The sequence below is a fragment of the Periophthalmus magnuspinnatus genome, chromosome 11 (genome assembly GCF_009829125.3).
Source record: "Periophthalmus magnuspinnatus isolate fPerMag1 chromosome 11, fPerMag1.2.pri, whole genome shotgun sequence".
Taxonomy (NCBI): Eukaryota; Metazoa; Chordata; class Actinopteri; order Gobiiformes; family Gobiidae; genus Periophthalmus; species Periophthalmus magnuspinnatus.
This window is the reverse complement of record NC_047136.2, coordinates 6,444,774-6,460,525: the sequence shown is the minus strand read 5'-3', so window position 1 is coordinate 6,460,525 and position 15,752 is coordinate 6,444,774. Positions and strand designations below refer to the sequence as shown.

General features: G+C 39.2%; 1 protein-coding gene across 1 annotated transcript; it reads right to left on the bottom strand.

Moving 5' to 3' along the window:
• Nucleotides 1–563: 563 nt before the first annotated feature.
• si:ch211-57n23.4 (immunoglobulin superfamily DCC subclass member 3) lies at nt 564–14,270 on the bottom strand. The gene is made up of 14 exons (XM_055225476.1): nt 14,222–14,270; nt 10,882–11,187; nt 10,567–10,711; nt 9,322–9,452; nt 9,080–9,217; nt 8,828–8,986; nt 4,192–4,357; nt 3,837–4,087; nt 2,574–2,738; nt 1,922–2,110; nt 1,697–1,828; nt 950–1,064; nt 738–852; nt 564–623 (listed from the first exon to the last, which is right to left on the bottom strand). The coding sequence occupies exons 1-14, from the start codon at nt 14,268–14,270 to the stop codon at nt 564–566; spliced, it is 2,121 nt and encodes a 706-aa protein (XP_055081451.1).
• Nucleotides 14,271–15,752: the final 1,482 nt, after the last annotated feature.

Genomic DNA, 15,752 nt, shown 5'->3' with positions numbered 1-15,752 from the left:
TTATTGCAGACACTGAAGGCTATTTCAACATAATGCACCGCAAAGCATTATAAAGTCCACATCAAGTGAGGTTATTTGGCATCATTTTAAATATAGCGCACATTTCACATGTCACTCTATCTGGAAACATCTGAATAAAAATATTATTTTGGTTAGGCGCAGACACCAGAGGAAAGTGACACTAGAATATTTGGTGCACACAAAGCACAGCTTTGACAGCTTGGTAGTAGGTTTAAAGGCTTTATAACATGCACATCTGCATGTGCACAGGCAATAGAGGCATTCACTTTGGTTTGAGGTAGGACTGGTCAGAGAGAGAGAGAGGTAGTAAGAGGCTGAGGGCTAGAGATGAATACTGCAGAACTATTACTATTCTGTTTTACAGCTGAAGTTAGCAGCATGAGCTGAGAAGAATATTCTCAAGAGCTCAGCAAAGGCTTAGGTTTACTGTGGGGTCAATGGTATCTGTTGAAGGGAAAGTAAGGTATGAGGGTATGGGAGTATGGGGGTATGGGGGTATGGGTGTATGGGGGTATGGGGTATGAATGTATTACTGATCAGTGTTAGCCAGTGCCAGGCAAACCTGCTGTGTTTCGCTCTATGTCCACCTGACATTGTGCCACCTGTTGAAAAGACAGAAACAAATGTTCACATTATGAGGAAGCTTATAGAAGTAACAATAAGCAAAACTAGTGGGATTTCACACAATAGTACAGATAATTAATGTTACTAAATACCTGAGGCTGTGATTCCACTTTTGACAAATTAGCTCGATCTTTGGGAATACCATTGAGTCCTGCATTTTCTCGGGGAACAGACCAGCTGTCTTGGGTTCCTTTATTGCAAAACAGACTGGAAAAATGGTTTCAAATATGAATACATTTGTTTTGATGCAAAGAAATATGAAACATCTATATAGACATAATATGATTTTGTTAATAGTGGGCACCTGTGGCGGTATCCAAACATGAGGAAGAGAACACAGAAGATAATGCAGGCGGTGCCAATGTGAATACCAATGACCACACTGCCCAGAGAGGCGTCTCCCTCGCGACACTGGCATCCTATGGCACACAATAATCCATTTACAACATCCAAAACATCTTCAATTCATTCTTAGCACAAAATCTACAAAAATATACTCAATATTTAAATTGCTTAAAGGGCAAATATTATGCTATTTTTTGATCGATGTTATAATGTTATAACACGTGGAGTTTTGGTTTAGTTAATTCACGCATGTTTGACACACAATCCCAGTATATTTAGGGAGTTCTTCTCTCAAACAGAAAACACTCTGTTCCACCTTGTGATGTCATGTGGTAATACAGGAAGTGCTCCACGGTGTTTTAAAACTCCACACACCTTCACTAGAATCATTTTAATTATTTCAGCCCCAGAATCGCCAATCTCTACTGAACAAAAGGTAAAAGGTAACGGTGGACTTGAAAACTACCACTGCATGACATCACAAGGTGGAAGAGAGCATTTTGAGCTTTAGAGATGTAAACAGACTAACAATAAAGTGTTACTCAAACATTTGTGAACAAACAAACAAACAAACAAAACACAACTCCACACATGTTTTTTATGAGGTAACAACATTCTAACATGGCTTAAAACAATTTTGCGTAATATAAGACCTTTAACAGCTATAAATAAAAAAAAAGACACTATTGCAATGAATATCGTGTACCACATGTACTCAACTCACCAGTGGTTTTGGCACTGGGTGCTTCTTCTTCCAGTGAAACAAGTCTTTTGGAGCAGTCACTCTCTCCGTTCCCGTTGTAGGCCACCAGCTTGATCTCATACACTGCCTCTCGTTCTACACAAGAGTCAAACATAAAATGATTGAATTTGATAATGTACATAAATATACATGTGACTATAACACTATAATTCCTGTTTGCAGACTCACCCAGGTTAGTGATGGTGAAGGCATTAACATGGAAGGCTGTTTGGATGGGCCCCTGGAAATCGGCACTGGGGACCCTGCGGTAGTACAGCCGGAAACCCTCAATCTTGCCTGGCTTAGAGGGGAGCTGCCACAGCACTTGCACAGCGGTGGAGTTGACCACCTTGGTGAAGTAAGTGGGGGCGCTGGGTACTGGATGAAGAAGATAAATATATGGTAAATTACATCCTGGTTAGAAATTTGAAAGACATTAATTGTAGTAAAATTAAAAAAATAGTTGTGGAAGATCATGAGCTCCATTTTACACCCATGACGACATCAAGAACAAAAATGTACTATTGAAGCTTGTGTATTTTTGGACCTTACTGATCTTATCAAGCTAAGATAAGAGAACTTTTATTTGCTCCAGAATGGGGAAATTCGAGTGTTACAACCCACAGTTCAAGAAAAACAAGAGAACAGAAATCCTACTTAGTCATGTCCTTATTACTGAGACTTGCAGAATCGTATCTTACACTTAAAAATAATACAGTCTGACATTGTGTTTATCAATCTACGTACACAAAAGAATCACACCAGCTTCTTTAGTTGATGCAGGCTCACTAATGACTCTGCGTCCCAATACAAGGATGTGATATAAGGAACACTTTCTAACCTCCTCCTAGTGTAGTAGCCACCACTGTGTTCGACTGGTCGCTGGCTCCCATAGGAGAGTAGGCCTTCAGGTAGATGGAGTAGGTGGTAGCTGGCTCCAGGTTGGTCAAGTCATGCTGAAAGTTGCCTTTACTTATGGCCTCTTGAAGCTCCATGCTGTCTGGTTCTATTGAACAAAGGATATACATTATATCATTCTATATCTTGGCCTGTCATGATAAATTGGTTCAATAAATGTAATGCGGAACTATATTTTTAGAGGGGACATTTTTGTTATTTTTTGTAGTACAACAAGATTTGAGTTGTAGAGGGTCAAAATAAAGTAACTTCTATGACTAATCATCATATACATTGACTAAACGATAAAATGTTTCACTGTGCTATTATATCTGCTAAATGTTTTTAGAAAATATTGTACATAGAAAAGGGTTTTTATCATCTAAAGACATTGCAAACATCAGAGATATACTGTCTAAACTTTGAGAGGCCTATCCATTTGTCTCCAGTAGGTTAGACTACTGTAACAGCCTGCTCACTGTCAGACAGCTGCAGAACATCCAGAACACTGCTGCTCAGGTCTTGACTAGAATCAGGAAGTATAAGCACATAAATCCTGTGCTCAGGTCTCTGCACTGGCTCCTGTGGCTCAGAGAATAGACTTTAAAGCAGCTCTGCTTGTGTTCAATTCTCTCCATGGCCTAGCACAAAAGTACATCTCCCACATGTTAGTGCCATATGAACCATCTCACACTCTGAGGACCTCAGGAACCAGCCTCCTGCTGGTGCCCAGAGGCAGGACTAAACATGGAGAATCAGCGTTTCAGATTTATGCAGCTAAAACCTGGAACAGTCTTCCTGAAGATGTGAGACAGGCCTCTACTTTGACAATGATTAAATCCAGGCTCAAAGGGGTTCTGTTTAGCTGTGCATATGACTGACAGGTTTTTATTCTGTACTCTTCTCTTTTAACGATAATTTTATGATGATCATTTATGTTTTGATTTGTATTGTATTTTAATGTCATTCTTATTTTGTGAAACACTTTAAATTACTTACTACTGTGTACGAATGCTAGACAAAATAACCCGGTGGTATACAAATAAACTTGCCTTCCCAGAAAATCCTGCTGTAACATGAGTGTTTATATAGTATCATTTATCGTGATACTTTCTATTGCAATATATCACACTTAAAAATATGTAATCGTGACAGATCTAACCAAACTTTATACTTTTTGGAGCTTTCTGACTGAGTGGTAACTTACCTCCCATCTTGCGTATGTGCAGGACGTAGCCGATGATGGCGTCAATGATGGCGGCTGGAGGCTGGTTCCATGTGAGCTGGATGGTGTTGCTGGAGAGGACACTGGCTGTGAGGCTCTGGGGGGCGGCCGGGAGGTCTTTAGCTTGAGCTACAGCCAAACGAGCACTGGCCTGGTTGGTGCCTGCACTGTTCTCTGCAATGCACTGGTAAATGGCTTCATCTTCAGAGCTGATACGGGTCAATGCCAGAGTACTACAAAAGAAAACACAAGCCACATTAAAATATTTTCAGGTAAGATAACCCACCTTGGCATGATGGAAATAACCTTGTTCTACATATAACATATAAACTCTTACCTGTTGTTGTTTGTCAGTTTAACATTGTTTCCAGGGACAAGCACTTTGCCATTCTTGAGCCATATGAGGTGTGGCTCTGGGACACCCTGAGCCAGACATGTGAACACAGCACTGCCTCCTGCTGGTTTGGACACAGACTGCGGCCATTGCAGGAATTCTGGAGGAGCTAAAGGTAAAATATGGACACACATTTTCAGAAATATTTGTTCAAATCATGTGAGGACAGATGCACATTTAACATTAAATTACAAATCCAATAATCTACAGCATAAAAGAAGCTGAGTACTTAATTAAAACACATTTTCATCAGTATTTTTTGGTCTTTTGTGTATCAGTCTAATGTTGTAACACAGGATAAATAACCTTAAAATAACCATTATAACTTTGATAACACCCAGTGTATTTCTGAAAATATTGTTCTTTCTAAATAAACCAAACTGCTCATCTCTAAAATATACAACTGCATGTTTCTTTCCTTCATTCTTGTTGCACATCTAACAAAAGAGATGCTTAAAACCAGAATAATCCATGGCTGCTGTGATAGATGAGTTCTTATTGAAATGGCCATTTTGTTGCCACCACCCCCTTGTGGAGAGATGGTTGGGGGTGTGGGGTCATGCTGGGGGTTAGGGTCAATAGATCAATGAGATGCTAAGCATGAACCCCGAGTAAGGAGCTTATGGACACACAGCAAATATTGCGGATACATAGTATTTCAGTGTCCCTGCTGATAGACATCACTGGTGGAGAAAATGGAATAATAGCTCAGGGAGACAGACTTTGATTTCTCAGATACAGTCCCCAGGTTTTAAAGTTGATGGTTTATGGTGTTTTGTGTTCATTATGTCTCTGGTGTGTGGCTGTCCACCCCTTCAGCTGCTCAGCTGTCCCGCTGCTGGACGTGTCAAGTGTCCTTAGCTGATTGTCCCTGTGCGGATCCATACTCAGTATTGATCTGTGATTCAGTTGACCTTGAATTTCACTCTGCTCTAATGTTATTATGGCCTTTTGTTTGTGCTGTGGCCAGAGATCTATTTCATCTGACAATGTTTTGGCCACATGCACTTCAATCAATATTGCATTCACTTAAATAATATATTAAGAACCACAATAAGCTTGTATCACAAGCATAACTGCCAGTTTCCTAAAAATGTTCTACATAGTTCATGGAATTCATTCAATAATGCATTTTATTTATTTAACACACTGAGCTCTGAGAACTGTCACAAAATTTAAAAAGAGATTTTGGATATTAACTTAAACAACATCTCATATCAAACATTTTCAGTCCTTTACTACTTTGCAACTTTACGTCTTAGACTAGAGTTTTGCCATGTCTGCTTTATGAGACAGCACTTGTTCAGTCATTCAGTCATTGTTCAGTTTAGTTTATTATTAGGATCCCCATTAGCTGAACTTAACAGCCAGCTCCTAAAACCCGCACATTGTAGGAGTGCATATAAAATGTATGAATGGTTAGACAGTTCCCCGCAGAGAGAGGGAGACATATTCTCTGGATGTGGGAAAGGCTCCTCATATAAATTGTGAGAAATGAGGAAGTGGGATCTGCATTATAAAAGTTGTGCATCTCATCTGAGCGCGTAGAGCGGCAGGCATATGGAGCAGGGGCGGGGCGGTGGCCATATTTAACTGACCATCCTCTAAAGGCCTGACCCCCTTTGTGCACATCCCGATTTGGTGACACCACTGCCTGGGCTCATTCATCTCACAGCCGTCCTTAATTAACCCTGAGAGAAACCACACCCCCCACCCTCGGGACAGAAGCACCCACACACGCACTCACTCCTTCTGTCACGGTCAGTGTCACCGCCGGCTGCACGTCACTCTCACCCCTCACCCAGCATTACGAAATTCAACATTTATAAATAGGGTCAATCCAAAATATACATCTTTTATACGGCAGGTGCAGCTGGGAAATACATACTGTGGGAAAGTGAATGTGTCAGTAGATCAAGTAAGAAGCATGTTGTGTAGTTTAACAAAATGCTGGTGGTACTAAACCTCAAATCTAATCTATTACACCATATCCAACATAAATGACATTTATTCACTTGATGGAGGAGACAGACTTACACACAACATGAAACAGTCACTTGGCAATAACTGATAAAGTTAATAGCAGTGGAAGAATACAACAAAGTAAAAGTACTGTATTTAAGTTTGAATTTTAGTTATCTGTACTTTAAATTAGATACTTTTTTACTTTTACTTCACTACATTTGAAGCAGGTATCTGTACTTTCTACTCTCTCATTTTGGAACACGGCTGAAAAGTAAAAGTATTTTTTCATCTCAGGAAATAAGTGTTCGTCGTTTGAGCAAATAAAAATATATAAATAAAAACAGCTAGAAAAAATGTTTGATTCAAAAATCTTTAGCAAAATCACTACATTTGAAGCTTTATAAGAACTCAAATTCTGGATGAAGTATTTTTACTTTTATATTTATTTTATTATATTTACAAGAACTTGAGCACTTCTTCCACCACTGGTTAAAAGTTTCAAATGCATTATAATTATATCTCTAGACTTTAAGAATGTTTCAATAGTCGTAATATAAGCAGTGACAGTTTGGCATTCTCAAATAAGATGATGTTGACCATGAATCAAACCCTAAAAGGTCATCTTTGTTCTGTTTGGAGCTCAATAATGAAGAAAAAGATCAATAAACAAATGCATATATTTGAGATCACCCCCACACTTTAACAATATTGAACTAAAGGCAATGCCAATCTCAGGATTGACAGAAGGAAGTATATATTGATCCAGTCAAGACACCAATCACCAGCAACACAAGTGGAACTGATGAATGCATGCCTATTGTTCTTTTGTTATTGTTTCATTGGAGTGGAAGCTGACTTTGGATCTTAGCATAATAACCTATTTTATCTTGTTTTTTCCATCAAATTGAAACTGTCACTTCAGTGTTACAATTTCAATGTCCAATTTGTCCATGCTGCTTTAGAACACTGGAGGTTTAGAAACACTATTCATGATATAATTTTAATCTATTGAAATAAATGTAAAATACTGCCTGGAAACATTTCTAATTTTGTTCTCTCCTGATCCTGAAACATAGTGGAAACATGTGACTAGTTTTGTTTGAGAGAGCAATTTTAAGCATTAGTTTCTTTAAATTGGAGAGTTTACAGTTTAACGTAATGAAAACCAACAGTGACTTTTTTGTGTTACTACATACTTATAATAATCATATCCAATAGTCCCGTCATAGGATAATATTTACAACCAGCTGTACTTCCTGAGGTTTCAATCAGAGAAAGACTATATATTTTTAGACTATATACTTGCTTTTCTTGACTAACTCACTACTAACTACTTTTCACTCTTGGAACCGTTGACTATTACAAACAATACTAACATCTTAACATAAATAAGAGGCGAAATAAACTTTCCTGATATTGAAATATAGATTTTTCTCTGGCAAAATACAAAGTGTGGCCCTAAAACTCAACACAGAAGGAACCTGCTAATGAGTGGCTCTGTGTATGGCCAATTAAAGGGCAGATAATGACAGAGAGAAATATGAGTCGGCCCTATTTATGGATAGCTTGTGTTTGATGGATGAGCCCACGTCACACGGGGCAGCCCATCCCCACGCAACCCCCATATACAAACACAAACCGATCTGCTCGATGCTTAATTGTAGCAGTGAAATTGAGAGTGGCGTTAGAGTGGGGAGGGGTCCCAGCTGCTACCCCCACCCTGAAGGGGCAAAGGTGAGGAGAGAAGGTGGAGCCTGACTATTGACCCCGAGCTGACTGCATACGGTTGTGTTATGGGGCAAATGTAATGAACAACTGTCCACACTAAGGGCAATAAACAAAGAGGTTACATCCAGTTTAGCTTTTATAGATGTTTTTTGCTCAGAATATGATTTTATAGCAAACTATTATAGTGAAATTGGTTTAAAACAAATATGACTTGAATAAAGAAGGAGGATGGGATAGGATAAGTGATAATATGAGTTTTGGATAGTATTTTCAAAGCAAACACAGTTAGTGTCACAAATATGCTAATTTTCAACTTCCAAAACATTACACTTGTTATAATGGTCAACCTAAATGCATTTGTTGTGAACAGCTTTATATGTTATCAATCAGTTCATTGATAAGATAATTTATTCACCCGGGTTTTACTATTGGTCTGGGACAAAATTACTTTTACAGACCTAATTTAAAATATTACAGAAATATTTTAATCTGAATCGCTCTATCAAGAAAGTTTTTTTCATTGGAAGGATTTTTTTTTGTGTGTGTTGATACTAAATATTTAATATCTGATAAAACTAAATTACAGCCTTTAAAGTAAAAAGGGGGATCATCTGATTGGCTTTAGGCCCTGCTATCCAAGTACAATTTACACACAGTTATTGCTAATGGAGGAGGCCATTTGAGTACTGGGGATACAGGCTAACCAGTGTTTTGAGACTTGACTTTGGATTCATTTTGTCAGCTGGGATTTAAATAAAAATCAAGAAGACTAAACCAATATCAAGAACCTTAAGGTGAAAGTTAAATGAGGTTGAAAAAGCTCTGAAACACCTTATCTGGACAACGCAGTGTAGAATTGAAGTAGTATTTTCAGCTCCGCCCTTACCTTGCACCACAAGTCTTCCCAGTGCAGTTCTTCTCATTCTGGTGCCAGGGCGGTTGGCAGCACACACATACACTCCCGAATGCTGCAGTGTCACGTCTGAAATCATGAGGTTCCCTGTCCCAAGAACCTGTATGCCTTCCACTCCGATAGACCGACCATCTGAGACACACAAGGCAGTCAAGTCAGTGGTTGTTATACATAGATCTAGTATTTGTTTAGTGTAGTTAGTTAGTTCAAAATCTGCAGTGGTACCCAGCCTGCTCCAGGAAACTATGGGCTTTGGGTTTCCTGTGGCTATGCACTCCAAGATGGCGGTCTGATGGACAGTGAGGGTCAGATTTTGGGGTCCTGACAAGATGACTGGCTCCTTGTAGGTTTTCACAGCTCCACCTTCGTAAAAAGAAGATAGATTTGTGTAACGTATAAGTGAATATGTTATTGTACGTGTGAGAACAGTAATATGACGGTAGATAGTGCTTTGCTTGTGCTCTCACCAGTGACGTTGAGCGTAGCATCGTGGCTGTAGCGCGTGTTAGCGATGTTAGTGGCCACACATCGAAACACGCCAGCATCAACCTGCCTCACGCCAGTCACCTGCAGGATACCCATCGGGAGCAGGGTGTACCTGGAAGGGAGATGTTATTAATACAATAAGGTTGGAATAAAGTGTCCATGGGTTTAGCACTGTTGTCATAGCGATCAATAATAAACAAAATATTCTAAGTCTTCAAAATGTCACTTATAATAACTGTTTTTGTTTCCATTTCAACATAAATTCTATCCATATCAACCACTGTGATGAACTTGAACAATGAATACTGCTCAGTTTAATAACCACAATATTATATTTTATGTTGGACTGCTGGAAGTGAGCGATCTAAACACGACAAACTATGACAACAAACAGTTTTCGACTTCGTAAACTGAGCACACAATCTACATTTGATGATTCAGTCTCCAGTGTTCACATTTCTACACATATGACAACATCATATTCCTGATATATACGCGAGCTGCCATCTAGAGATTCACCAATACTGAAAAAAAATTGCTGGATCAGATATTAGGTTTCAAATATTGGTTCAGATATCAGATCGATATCCTGGTTGGACATATGAATCGATGTAATACGACTATTTACTGATCATAGTTGTTTGTATTTACACACAGTTGTTCAGCAGTTACTTGAGACATACGGAACAGCTACATAACACATTTGAATCAGTTTAATCTTAGTCAAGAAATTAAACATAATTTTCAGTCTCTACATTGTTATCGGTTGATCTCGAGTTATAGACAAATACTTGAAGCTATTTTAAGTATTGAAACCAGAACTGAAAAAGCTGGATCGGTGCATGTCTACTGTCGACACAAAACAGATTATTAAACAAGAAAAAATGTTTTGGAGCTATGCAAACTTTGTGTATATTGAGTATATTGTAAAAACTTGAAATAAAAAGCAGATCAATAAATAAAAATAAATAAATCATGCAGTGTAATCTTCTAAACAAGGGTATAAAGTGATGTTTCTTCTTTTATGTTTCATTTTACAATCCACCAAGTTTTGTGCAAGACTTGACCTTCAGAACTTACAGGCACATTCATGCACATTTCTATTTGACTTGCAAAAAATCATCTGAATTTTGTTTTAGGAATAATCAAATCACTTGCAGAGAAAGAGTTAAGCTGAACATATCATCCCATGTTTTTATTGTTCATAGTGGCACTTGGTGTGTTACCTGTTGTCTGCAGTGTTAAGTGCGACCCTGTCTCTCTCCCAGGTAATGTTGGCTTCAGGTACTCCGTTGATCTGACACTGAAAGCGAGCCACCCCTCCCTCGTCCACCTTCATGGACACTGGGTGAGTGTGGAACTTTGGCAGAGCTGAAAATAAACAGAAAAGAACAGGACAATGCAGCCAAGTTAGCTCAAATGTGTCTCTATTTTTTTCATTTTTGTGGTTTGCTTTGTGTACAGCATTGTTGCATTTCTATAGTAACACAGTATAATCAAACAGGCCTTATATAGTCTATATCAGTGTGACTTGTACTTACATGCCATTTGAACTCTGGCTTTGCGACTGACCAGCAAGCCGTATCGGTTTTGGGCAGCACACTCATACTCGCCCACATCTGACTCAGTTCCTTCTTTACGTTTCTGAAAGTTTTGGATACATAACGTGCCGTTTTCCAGGACCTGAATCCTGGGACTGCGGGGTACGGGTACACCATTCCTCCTCCACGTCACCATTATGGGCTCTTCTCCTTGTACCCGGCAGTCCAGCAGAAGAGGACGATCCCGCACTGCTATTACATCACTGGGCTCCAATAAGAATGACAGCTCTGAGGCAAGACATGCACCTGCACACAACAACAAATAGAAAACTGGGTTAGGGACATGTGGATACAAGTTGGTGTGTGACTGAAACTCAAATAATAAAACTTATTCTTTAAATGTTTATCTATAAATAAAATATGTAAGTGAACTTGAACTTTATCATGCAGTTGTTGGTGTATCTGTTGAATAGAAAACGGCTGACGGGCTGACAACAATGCCCCGAGTCTGAAGGTCAATTTCCCAACATTTCTTTAGAAAGGGTGACTGATCGCAACAATAGTATTGTGAGTCCTTATTTGCACCCCGCCCCCTGTGACTTCAGTGAAGACCTATGCTGCAGCAGCTCAGTCCAGGGACACCATCTGCCCCCCCCCCGTGCCTCCTCCACCCCCTGGTCTCCTTCAGTCCTTTCAGTTTGGTTTCAGAGGTGACTTTCCCATGCCACCCTTGTCCCCTCTCCTTCCTGACCTTTGTGACACTTGGACTCTTTCGCTTTTCTCTTGGCTGTTTTGGAGCCTCTGTATGCAAATCAGGTGCAAATGCCTGTGTCTTGCTCACAGCTGTGAAAAACCCCTGCTCTTGAACTTGCATGATTCATTATCAATGCCATTTTAAGCTTTTGCATCTGCTCTCCATGTCTCATCTCTGTTGTGAGTTCTACGACAGCTTCTATTGTCCTCGTCATCTTTTTATACCACTTCCCACACAGCAGCTGCAGCTGAACTTGACTTTGGCCTGCAATTATTTTGATTCTTTTAAAACAGTGACATGATGAATGGTATCTATGTCCTGATTCTTGTGTTTGGAAGATGATATTTGGACAGTCCCTAGTGTGAGTGGTACAATAGTTTAACTCAAATTACTATATTGCATCAACAAACACAATGCTGCTTTTCAACTTCCTGTATCAGCTCCTTCATTCTGGTTTGTTTCGTTTATGCCATGGGCTTGTGATCTAACAGTTTGTTACAGTTATAAAATATAATCAAAGTATAAAAGTAAAGGAGAGAGTTGCCCCTTCGTTAGAAATTGTAAGATCGTCAGCTCCCAAATTGTGATTTTAAGGCGGTATAACTGTGTTGCTTGTAATCCTGTGTCAGTGTTTTGCTTTTGATGTTGGCACCAGAGTCCATCAATACAAACTACAACACCCTTCAAAACACCTCCAGGCCAGATGATTAGAAATGCTTGCTACAAGTTCCAACAAGCTTTGAGCTACATGGGGTGTGATAAAGTGCACAGCTCTCAGTGTGTTCAATATAAGGCTGCGATAATGAGATTTTTTAAACAAGCCAGTTGTCCAGCAACCCCCACCCAGCAGCCTCCTCATAATGCTGAGCCCCTCAGGGTCATGAGAGAGTCCAGGCCAAAGGATGGATGTGCAGATGAGGGAGGGGACAGATTGTGTCCAGTCACTTCTGCACCCCCCAACATTCACAATGCTATTGTTTAGGCTCATTTCACTTGAACTTCACAGTTTTGTGACCCCCACAGATGAACAGACAGAAAAGGTCTGAGAACATCATGGCCACTTTTGTAATGGTTTCCCTTTACACATCTGTCTCGTAGACTCAGTCCAAGAGTCAGTTAGATCAGTCAGTGTGTGTTTTGAAAATGATATAAGCTTTATATGTGTATAAAACTAAAATACTGATAGATTCATGTCAGTGTAAAAATGAAGATCTGTCAGCTGCACTTGGCTAGTCATGCTTCTATAGAAGATAGTGTTTAACTCCAGGAGCCTCAGGCCTCTCCTCCTCAGCAGAATGCCTCCTGCACTTGAGAGAAACACTTTAGGCTGTTATGTAAACATGCAATAATGATCACTGGATCATATTTCAAGTTCAATGTCTCACAACATCACATCTCACAATATGTCACCAACTCATGACAAAATGATCTAAACACAGTCTTTTACTCCAGTGTGATAGTCACAGAGGCATCAAGAGTGAACCAGGTCAATTCACCAAGTTATAAAATGTTCAATGGGCAAAGTTTTTGTTCTGTAAAAATAGCTCATAGATGCATAGTGCACACAGAGATACCCTGTGCTGTGCATATATTTGTGGTGTTATCTTGGTTAGATATGATTTAATCAAAATCTCACTTTCAATCTGATCCTGTCACAAAATGTTTTCATGTTATAGTCAATAACTGTCATTACATAAAGTTGAGAATAGAGAATAGAGTTGTTTACTCTGGACATTTGGACACACAGGGTGCTCTCTTTTCATGTGTCCATTGTTTGTAATATGCATTAGGACACCCACGGGCAGCTGTAGCAGGATTAGCCCTTGTGCACCCATCTTGAACACGTCCCCAATCTGAATACAGACTGGGGTAGTGTTATGGAGATGAGGGTGCGAGGGTCAGGTCAGGGGGCACACAGGAGACGTAGCTATTGTCTTTTTTTGCCCTTCAATTTCAGCATCCCCCCATCACCATATCACCATCCTACAGCTGACCAGGCTGAGGCAGACCCAACCCCCTTAAAGGTCAAAGGCCACTGACTCCTCGCCTCGCACTGTGGTCTGGGCTCAGGACGGGGGTTCGCTTTGTCTGGATGGAAAGATCTCACAAATATCACACTGATATTTCAATATAACTCTGAGGTACTAAAAGGATCTTAAAAATATATTATTATAGCACCAAAAGTGTCAAAGATGGATCCATACAGCTTCACAGTAGGGAGCCATCTTGGGTTGTTTGGGATCAAAATAAAAAATGTATAACTTGGAAAATGAGAAAGTAAAAGTATGATAACTAAAACTCTGGTTGTCAAAAGCTCTGTAGTACTATGGTAAAGAGTGAACTATAAACTCTATAGCATGAAAAAATATGGAAATAAACATTTACAAAGATGTCACATGGCAAAAAAGTTGATATTTAAAAGAGACAAGACAGAGACACTGCTTATATTGTTGCAAAAATGACCAGTATACACAAAATATGTCTAGCTAGTATTATGTTTGAGTAGAATAGTAAATTGCACAGTAAAAGTTTAGCTCAAATTGTCTAACTTTAATTTAGTGCAATAAAGATGAATAAAATACTCACTTAAACAGTATAAAACTGTTAGGTAGGTTACACAGAGCCTTGGTTTCATTTTGGTTCCTTTTCTTTAGTCTTCAGTTAAAACTTCGTCCCAAACAAATCGGCAAAATCAAAAAGTTAATCCAACCTCAACAAAATGGTTGTAAAAATTCTTCAACAGTTCTTTGGTGGTAAAGCTAAAAAATGTTATGTTTTTGTTAAAGCATCGCTCCTCTTTTAGTCCTTGGTCCTGCGTTGGGGCCAGGGAAAGCTGCTGGTCATGTCCAAAGCCAGTGTTAGAATGATGCTAGTGGGACACCTCTGCCGGGATACACATCATTAGTTATGCAGCTTCATTGTTGTCACAGAGCGAACACAGATAGCTCTCACCGGCCGCTAGCAGGTTGGTCTCCTCTCAGCCAATCAGAGCGTAGCGTTTGGTGGAGGGGTGGCAGCTTGACCGTGGCTGTGAGCTGTGATTGATATTCATTTAATCAGAAGGATGCTGTCCTCCCCCAACTCTCCGGCCTGATGGACCAGCTGTGGCCAGAGCCGGACACTGCCCCCTCAGCTGACACAGGGCCCCGGGATGGTGGACATACAGACAGGGGTGTTAATGGAGGTTTTTATAAATAGAAACACTATGAACATTTGATTCTAATGTTTTTTATAGGTTCTTGTAATGTTCTTGTTTACAGCTCAGACTGACAACCTGCCTAACTCCTTCCATCAGTGTGAGCTGCTGTGATCTATCATCAGTTTTAGTCCTCCATCAGTTAGTGGTTATTTTTCAGTTAATCAACTGGTCAAATGATATTTACACTGAGTTGAATTAGTGCTCTTTAAATGAAACAAAGGTTGAAATGGGGTTCTAGATAGAGTATATAGTGAGAGTATAGTGATTATAGTGAGAATATAGTGATTATAGTGAGCGTATAGTGAGCGTATAGTGAGAATATAGTCAATATATAGTGATTATAGTGAGCGTATAGTGAGAATATAGTAAATATAGTGATTATAGTGAGTGTACAGTGAGAATATAGTAAATATATAGTGATTATAGTGAGTGTATAGTGAGAATATAGTGATTATAGTGACCGTATAGTGAGAATATAGTGAATATATAGTGATTATAGTGAGTGTATAGTGAGAATATAGTGATTATAGTGAGCGTATAGTGAGAATATAGGGAGTATATAGTGAATATATAGTGATTATAGTGAGCGTATAGTAAGCGTATAGTGAGTATATAGTGAATATATAGTGATTATAGTGAGAATATAGTAATTTTAGTAAGTGTATAGTGAGAATATAGTGATTATAGTGAGCGTATAGTGAGAATATAGGGAGTATATAGTGAATATATAGGGATTATAGTGAGCATATAGTGCACGTATAGTGAGAATATAGTGAGTATATAGTGATTATAGTGAGCGTATAGTAAGCGTATAGTGAGTATATAGTGAATATATAGTGATTATAGGGAGAATATAGTGAGAATATAGTGATTATAGTGAGCGTATAGTGAGAATACAGTGATTATAGTGAGCGTATA